This window comes from Telopea speciosissima, chromosome 11 (assembly GCF_018873765.1).
Source record: "Telopea speciosissima isolate NSW1024214 ecotype Mountain lineage chromosome 11, Tspe_v1, whole genome shotgun sequence".
NCBI lineage: Eukaryota > Viridiplantae > Streptophyta > Magnoliopsida > Proteales > Proteaceae > Telopea > Telopea speciosissima.
The window spans coordinates 46,957,582-46,966,649 of NC_057926.1; the positions used below are offsets into that span (position 1 = coordinate 46,957,582).

The 9,068-nt window shown below is 40.9% G+C and overlaps 1 protein-coding gene across 1 annotated transcript; it reads right to left on the reverse strand.

Moving 5' to 3' along the window:
• Positions 1 to 1,043: 1,043 nt before the first annotated feature.
• LOC122645232 (rust resistance kinase Lr10-like) lies at positions 1,044 to 3,739 on the reverse strand. Its single transcript, XM_043838562.1, has 3 exons — positions 2,947 to 3,739; positions 2,300 to 2,386; positions 1,044 to 2,167 (listed from the first exon to the last, which is right to left on the reverse strand). The coding sequence occupies exons 1-3, from the start codon at positions 3,737 to 3,739 to the stop codon at positions 1,044 to 1,046; spliced, it is 2,004 nt and encodes a 667-aa protein (XP_043694497.1).
• Positions 3,740 to 9,068: the final 5,329 nt, after the last annotated feature.

The window sequence follows — 9,068 nt, forward strand, 5'->3', positions numbered from 1 at the left end:
AAAGAAACATGAACAAAAACAAAACAGAGCAAAGATGATACACAGATTTAACATTGTTTATACACCAATGCGATGTGCAAATCCATGGGAGGAGCTGAAGATGTTCCACTATGTAATCGAAGAAGATACAATGGAGATCTCTCAAGAACATCCAAAAACGGTAGCAAGAACTCTCACCCAAAAATCCTAACTCCAAAATCCCCAAATCTCATGCCTTTTAACTTACTTACAAAACAAGACGTTAAAACATATAAATAGTCCTCTAAACGGGTTGATCCAACGGGTCGGGTCGCACCATACTGTGGGGGCTTGCCCCCACACCCCCCAGCACCCCTAAACGAAGGAAGAGTCTTGAGGCATGGTTTTGGCCGAAGCGCTCTTCTACCATCATAGACCTCAAAAAAAAAAAAAAAAAAAAAAAACTCATTCGAGTCGCCACCAAAAATGTCGGAGTGGGTCAATCTTCGAAACGGGTGCAAGAATTCAAGACACTCATAACAAGCACAACTCTTGGTGTCCCTAAGTGTCCAGTTAGTGAGTGCAACACTACTAGGATAGTCTCGGGGGGTTGTTTTATCCTGGAGGTGATAGGCAAGGAACCCGGACTGAACCAATAGGGAATGTCTACAGCATTAAGGAGAGTGAGTGACCATTTCGCACGACTCAACCCAATCTGTTGTTGTTGTGTTGCAGATACCAACTCAGGAAGTTGATGCACTCTCCTTCTATGTGTTGATTTCAATATAGCCATACATATAATTAATAAGTTGTTACAATCTCATTAATTTGGTGATTTGGTTTTTCAACATTCTCTCATGGGTTTAAGTATCATTGATATCTTTAAAACAATGCTTACATGTGAAAAATCATTATCAAGAGAGGACCTCTTAACTTTGTAATATTCATGAAGCTAAGCTATCACATTACAAGAACATTTATTTGTCTTTGTACTACTACTATACCAACACTGAAATAAAGATCAGAAAGGTCAAGGCTGTGATCTTTTATCAACACTAAAACAAACAGAAGGGCAATAGTTGAAATTAATTTTCAACATCTATGTCCATCTCGGTGGGAAATGGGTCTAAGGGGATTCCAATCTCAATACTTCCTTCCAACATTTGAATCACTCTATCCATGTATGGTCTGTTGGAAGGTAGGTGCTGAATGCACCACAAACCTACCAAACAAATCCTTTCCAGAAGGACTTCCTCCTTCTCATCTCTTCCTTTCTTATCAATCACAATTGAAGCATTGTTGTCCTCTCTTTTCTCAGGTAAAAGAGATTCACCATTCTTGACCTTGTTAAATGCCCATTTAGGAAAATAAACTTGGCTTGAATCATGATTTGCCTCCAAATCATATTTCAACATTCTCCCACCAACCATCTCCAGAAGCAGCATCCCATAACTATACACATCAGATTTCTCGGTCACGGGACCATAACTCGTCAGCCACATCTCCGGGGCCATGAACCCCGGAGTGCCTCGAGCCTTCGACATCAAAACATGGCTATGTTCCTTATCAATCATCCTAGCAAGCCCGAAATCGGCAACTTTTGCTGTGAAGTTTGAATCCAATAACACATTGTGAGGTTTAATGTCACAATGCAAAATCCTACTCCTACAACCTTGGTGTAAGTACAATATCGCCCTACCTGTCTCTAAGGCTATATCATGAAATTGTTTATGGCTTAAGGTTTGAAAACTTCCATCATTCCTCTCTCCTTCTCTGTTTCTGCTTGTGTAGATATACTTATCCAAGGATCCATTCTCCACGAACTCATAAACTAGTGCACGTTTATCCCCTTGCGCACAATAACCCAATAAACTTACTAAGTTATTGTGATGGACATTTCCAACTGTTGCCACTTCATTCATGAATTGTTTCTGGCTTTGTTTTGATTTTAGAAGCTTTATAGCTACTGGTACTTTGAACCCTTTTCGATGAATGATCCCTTTATAAACGCTTCCATATCCTCCTTCCCCAAGTTTTGATGAAAATTTGTTAGTGAACTTCTTAATTTGAAAGTAGGAATACCTCGTAGGGGATAAATTGGAGATTGCTTCTTTCTTCTTCTGGTTTATCTTTCTATGTCTACAGCGGAAGAAAAGAGCCACCACTGTTGCCAGGAGTGCTAGGAACACCACCACAGAAGCAGAAACCGCTGCATTGATGAATAGATTAATGGCATATTAATTTTCTTCATCAATATCCTGGTTGTATAGATGGTACGTTTCCAATGCACTATTCTTAAAGACCAGGGTTCAAATATTGGCAAGAACAATGAATTACTCACATGCAATGAGTACTTTGGAAGGTGATGATTTTCTTCCTTGGTCTACTCCTGCACCTCCACCCCATTTTGTGATGTCCTCTATCATACCTAAGTAAAACCAATTAAGAAAGAAGAAATTCTTGTTAGTTCTTGATAATTAGATATAAAAATGACATATATCAACCACTCATGATAATTCTATTCTTGTTCTAGGGAAAAAAAAAAATCAATTCTTGTTAGTTCTCAAGGTTGGAGGTTCCACCTCCCATGTTGTTCACTTTCCTATCTCAACACATTACAAGGGTTGAAGGATCGGGAATCCTATAAAATAAGGACAATAATTCATGCTTCTTATTAAACACATTAAAAGGAGAAAGAAAATTAAAAAATGATTTATTTTCATTACACGATAATGGAGAGGGTTGGGTCCTAAAAGACAGTAGGACCAGTAGGAGCATGCGTGAAAGCATCAACAGAACGAGATTTCTTCCTTTCATGGGGATAGGTTAGTCAATTCACCCTCTATGTCTCCGCACATGGGCCAGGCTGCCTTTCAAAGTTCCTTTTCCTATAATCTAGAATCCATAATCTGAACCTTGGGTTTGAACTTATAGTTTTGATTAAAAAAAAAAAAATCGAATCTGAGATTATCATTGGATGCTACTTACCATCTGAGCAGTTGAAACGGTGGACGTTAGAGTGACAGAAACAAACATAAGATCCGGACAAAGAAGGGTTGACTCCGCACCTTCCACCAGTGTTCTCACATCTAAGGCAATCCTTCGTCTTGGTAAACCTAAGCTCAAACCCCTTCTGCAGATACCCCCTCAGATCCTTCGCCGCACTAATATTGAAACCCACCTTTGTGAATATGTAGAACCTTTCACAGTTAGGGTGCGTAACGAGTCCTGGCGCATAATAGCAAACATTGGTGGGATCCTGACCTGGACAACCTATACATGCAGCAGTCTGGAGCCCCGGTAGATCTCCGGCAGGGATAGTGGTGGTGCAGTTAAGGTGGGTTCCAACGGCGTAATCCAAGGAGAGAGTGAGGGGAGAAGCGGAATAATAGAAGTTGGGACTAGAAATTGGGCCGCAGCTGAAAAGATTGTTGTAGGCAGTAAAGAAGGAGAAGGAAATTCTGTCGGCGGTGAACTTGGTGGTGAAGATTCTTAAGGTATTGTTGTTTTCAGGGCTGGTGAGGAAGAAGGTTTCATTGTTGGTACAGGTGGGTATGAAGTAGGAAGGGTGACAAGGTGATGGAAGCAAGAAGGGATAGGTAAGTGTGATGTTGTTGCATGCTGAGGGTGCACAGAGATTGTAATAGAAAGATGGTTTTGTGCTCCTTAGACTCACCCCTGTGGGTTGTTGTTGTTGTGCTCTACTTGGCACTAGAAATGGATTAAGCAGGATTAGGATCTGTAAGACATGAGTTTTCTGGGTCTTTTGCAGATAAACCATTGCAATTGAGAGAGAGAAAGAGAGAGAAAGAGAGAGAGAGAGAGAGAGAGAGAGAAAGAGAGAGAGTTTGAGTTTGTATCGGATATAGAAGGAAAGAAGGGATAGGTAGAAAATTGTTTTAAAGCTTAGATGATGAAGAGCGACCCAAATCATTGAAATCAAGTTGGTCTTGAGGTTTGGGATGGTACATAAGTCCTAATAAGAACTTCTTTCTCTTCTTTCCTCTCACAGGAAGAGAAAAAAAAAAAAAAAAAAAAAAAAAAAAAAAAAAATAAAGAAGAGAAAATTGATATGCATGAAATGCTAATATAGCCCTTGGAAGACTTGGATGTGTCCAAGTAAGTTTGGGCTGGTACATAAATCCTGATAAGAACTTCTTTATCTTCTTGCTCTTCTTTCCTCCCACTTGTAGCAAAGAAGAGAATGACGATAAAGAAGAGAAAATTGATAGGCATTAAATGCTAATATAGCCTGGAAGACTTGTCCAAGTAAGTTTGGGATGGTACGTAAATCCTGACAAGAACTTCTTTATCTTCTTTCCTCCCACTTGTACAAAAGAAGAGAAATTGATAGGCAGTAAATGCTAATATAGCCCTAGAAGACTTGTCCAAATAAGTTTGGGATGGTACGTAAATACTGACAATAACTTCTTTCTCTTCTTTCTCTTCTTTCCTCCCACCGGTAGAAAAGAAGAGAAAGAAGATAATGAAGAGAAAATTGATAGGCATGAAATGCTAATATGGCCCTGGAAGACTTGGAAGTATCCAAGTAAGTTTGGGATGGTACATAATTAAGTCTTGACAAGAACTTCCAACACTACCTACCTAAGGGTGTGCATAATTGTTACCATCATTAAAGGGGATGACTTTGAGCTTTTTCCTCCCAAAGGTAGAAAAGAAGAGAGAGTTGATAAAAATGAAATACTAATCTAGCCCTGGAACTTGGAAGTATCCAAATCTTGGATGGTACCTGACACTAGTAATAGTAGTGGAGAAATCTTAATCAAACCCATTAGACATATGCTGTAATGGATGGTTGATACGTTAGCTGTATAACTGAGCTCCATTGGAAATCCATCAATTGTGATGGGAATGCCCATTGGCCGGCAAAGACCTTCTAGCCCATTCATGGATAGGCTGAAAATAGTCATGTTGGTATGATAGCTGTCTCTTGGTTGGTTAAAGCATTTGTTGCTGCTAGAGGGCCATTTTGTTTAAGGTTTTAGCTCAAGAAGCTAAAGCTAGTGGATAGACTATATAGTATGCAAGTGATACAGCAAGTTGAGCTTAAGCCATACTATAAATTAAGAATTTACAAAATTTCCTTGCCTTTTATGTTTAATCACATCTGAACTAATGCTCTACCAAAAAAAAAGGGCTCATGTTCTCTATCTTGCGCAGCAGTTCCTGCACTGCACACATTGGCCTCGCCACTCGGGGGACGGGGTGGTCATTGCGCCCACCCTCATGTGCAGGCGCAGCCTGCGCCCCCGGCATAGAGAATATTCTCCCCAAAAAAACAAAATCTGAACCAATGAGAGGGATTAAACTTGGGCTGGCTTGGCTAGCCCATGGCCAAATCAATGCAGCCCTAGATCTAACCTAAATAACCTGGCCCTACAAAGGCCTAAAGAATTTTGGGCCAGGCCAAGCCTTAGCCTGATGGTCCTGCCCTACCCAAGTCCGAACTCTATTTTCAGTATATATGTTAACAACCGAATAGCTCAGTATTTCATCCAAAAAAAAAAAGAGGAAAAATTTCACTGACACCCCAAAAACTATCAAAATATCAACCTTCCCCCTGACGTTAAGCACTGTTAACAGTGCAATTAAATTGTGAGAATAGCTTGAATATTTCATTGATATAAGGTTATATTTATACAATGAAAAGGATTAGCAAATCAATTGAATATACAAGGAAAGAGTATAACATAATGAAATACAAGAAAAGAGTAAAGAATCAAAGAATGAAATCAGGAGGCAATCCATCTAGGCAATCAATCTGTATAGCTGTATTATCACATGTGAGAAATGTGATTTGCATGTGATTTGCAAGATCTCCAATACTCCCCCTCAAGTTGGGCTGTGAATGTTGAGAGCACCCAACTTGGCCTTCAAACTGGTAAATAATGTAGTACCTAGGGCTTTAGTGAATATATCGACAATTTGATTAGAACTAGCCACATATGTCGGACGAAGAAGACCATTGGTGATGTGATCACGAACAATGTGGCAGTCAATCTCAATGTGTTTGGTGCGCTCACGAAACACAGGATTGGCTGCAATGTGAAGTGCGGCCTAGTTATCACAGTATAGAGGAATGGGTTGGGTCCTTGTGATTCCCAAGTCCTGGAGGAGTGTAGTCAACCAAATAAGCTCGCAAGTAGTAACAGCCATGGAACGATACTCGGCTTCGACCGAGGAGCGGGATACATTATGTTGTTTCTTGGATTTCCAAGAGATCGGACTGGAACCAAGAAAAATGCAATAGCCACTAGTGGAGCGTCTGGTAACTGGACAGCTGGCCCAGTCTGAATCACAATAAGAGCGTAAGGTGAGAGCGCTTGTAGAGGAGAGCAAGATGCCCTATCCGACGGTCTTTGTGTAAATACCGAAGAAGGCGCGTTGTTGTATCCATGTGGGGCTGTCGTGGCTGGTGCATGAATTGGCTGAGGAGGGTAACAGTATGTACAATATTGGGCCAAGTAATGGTGAGATAAATGAGCCTACCAATCAGGCGTCGATAGGGACCGGCGTCATCCAGTAACCCACCCTCGGAGGGGGATAATTTAAGGTGTTGTTCCATAGGAAAAACTGTACTGCGTGCCTCCAAAAAATTCATATCTGAAAGGATGTCCAAACCTGGCTCTGATACCATGTTAAGAGTGCAATTAAATTGTGAGAATAGCTTGAATATTTCATTGATATGAGGTTATCTTTATACAATGAAAAGGAATAGCAAATCAATTGAATATACAAGGAAAGAGTATAAAATAATGAAATAAAAGGAAAGAATAAAGAATCAAAGAATGAAATCGGGAGGCAATCCATCTAGGCAATCAATCAGATAATCGTATTATCACATGTGAGAAATGTGATTTGCATGTGATTTGCAAGATCTCCAATAAGCACAGCACCCAAAATTGAAACGTTCATTTTAACCCCATTGGTTATTTAAATAATAACCTCTCATTCCATCTTCTTCCCTATTCTTTCCAAGGATCGGCTTAGGGTTTCCAGGGAAAGAACCGCCAGCTCAATGAAGAAATCGTAGGTCGTCCCAAGGGGTGGTCGTCCCTGGAGAAGATGATCAGTTTAAGTTAAAGTTGTTTGATACATAGAAGAAATAGAGAGCAGGGGAAGGAGAACCCTGAGACGAAATGCATATCGGAACCTGAATAGGAAAATCTAATTCGACCTTGGAACAATGGAGAATAACTGTGTTACTGAGAGCTACCATCCCTCGGTTACTCTGCTTCTTGGCGTCAGTGTCCATAAACGAGCTACCATCCCTTGTTATATACTTGTTTAACTTCCGAGAGACACTGCTGTTACCTAGCATAACATTCGTTCTAAGACACTACCCTCCTTTGGCGAATTCAATATTGAAGGAAGGGGAAAGAGAATCAGTCTCTGTCAACTTTTAACATGGTCATTCAGAATGCGAGAGAATGATCAATGGGGGCATTAAGAATCATCCATGCCATCTGATCAAGCTTTTACAGAAAAGATCTAATGCTTACAGTACAGTTGGTTTGTTCAAGGGAGTTCTTGAGTTTGACAGCTACCTTGTTCCTCCTATTAGAACTTCAGATTGTGAATGTTGGAAGTTGTAAAACGGAATTCATTGGATTGAATTGATATCTCCCAAGGTGAGAGTATAAATATGAGTACATCAAGCAAATATTCACTATGTATTTACATGGAATGTAATCACATAAAATATAGAAAGTTGACAGAGATCCATTGAGCTGCCTTCCAAGAGATGATTCAATATCACATGTGACAGATACGATTTGGCTTGCCATGTTTAGTGTGATTGCATATCTCAAGATTTTAGGCACAAGCAATCTTGAGAGAGAAAGACTCATGTACCCTTGATACACCCCCTCAAGGTGGAGAATCCGGTACTCGGATCTTCAGCTTGTCTCGAATGAATTGAAACCGCGCAGTATCGAGCGGTTTAGTAAATATGTCTGCGAGCTGGTCCTTTGTTGAAATAAATTGCACCTGGAGTTGACGTTTGGCTACACGGTCCCGCACGAAGTGAAAATCAATCTCCACATGCTTCGTGCGAGAGTGGAAGACCAGGTTAGCCGAGAGATAAGTGGCACCTATGTTGTCGCACCATAATATAGGTGGACCGGATAGAGGAAAACCAAGCTCGCAAGAAAGAGATTCCACCCAAATCAACTCCGCAGAAGCATCTGCAAGAGATTTATACTCGGCCTCAATGGACGAGCGGGCCACAGTGCGCTGCTTGCGTGATGTCCAAGAAATTAAATTAGGCCTAAGAAAAATAGCATATCCGCCCGTGGACTTACGATCAACATTGTCCCCAGCCTAATCTGCATCTGAAAATGCCTATAGCGATCTAGCTGCGGATCGATCAAACAGTAGGCATTGGATTTTGTGCTTTTCAAATATTTTAAAATGCGTTTCACAAGCTGCCAGTGCCCAATCGTTGGAGAATGCATGAACTGACACGCCCGATTGACAGCAAAAGAGACATCCGGCCGTGTCAGAGTGGCATATTGTAAAGCCCCCACAATCGATCTATAATCCGTAGGATTGGGCATTGCATCACCCCCTGAATCAGAATACTTTGTAGTGGCCATTGGAGTCGACACAAGTTTACATTCACTCATTTCAGCCCTATGCAACAGATCTGAAATGTATCGTGATTGACATAATAGTAAACCATTTGAATGGGGCAGCACTTCAATGCCCAAGAAAAAATGCAAAGGGCCTAGATCCTTGATAAAAAATTCTTAAGAAAGCCTTTGGAGAAGGGTGGTTACCTCTATAGTGTCATTGCTGGTAACGAAAATATCATCCACATAGATAAGAATGTAACAAATGTGACATCCACTGCGGCAAATAAAAAGAGAGGTGTCCGTTTTGGATCCCATAAATCCAAGTTGCAGCAGAAATTCAGACAACCTTTGGAACCACGCCCTTGGCGCCTACTTGAGTCCATATAGCGACTGCTCAAGTTTACAAACATAGTTGGGACGGTTGGAGTCCACAAAGCCTGGAGGTTGTGACATATAGACCTCCTCTTCAAGCCGACCATGGAGGAAGGCATTGTGGACATCCAACTGCCTAAT

Excerpts from the sequence above, each read along its gene's own strand:
- LOC122645232 (XM_043838562.1), bottom strand. The coding sequence starts at position 3,739 with ATGGTTTATCTGCAAAAGACCCAGAAAACTCATGTCTTACAGATCCTA. Across the intron at positions 2,387-2,946 it reads CCGTTTCAACTGCTCAGATG|GTATGATAGAGGACATCACA; the intron begins GTAAGTAGCATC and ends GGTTTTACTTAG. Across the intron at positions 2,168-2,299 it reads TTCCAAAGTACTCATTGCAT|CGGTTTCTGCTTCTGTGGTG; the intron begins GTGAGTAATTCA and ends TCATCAATGCAG.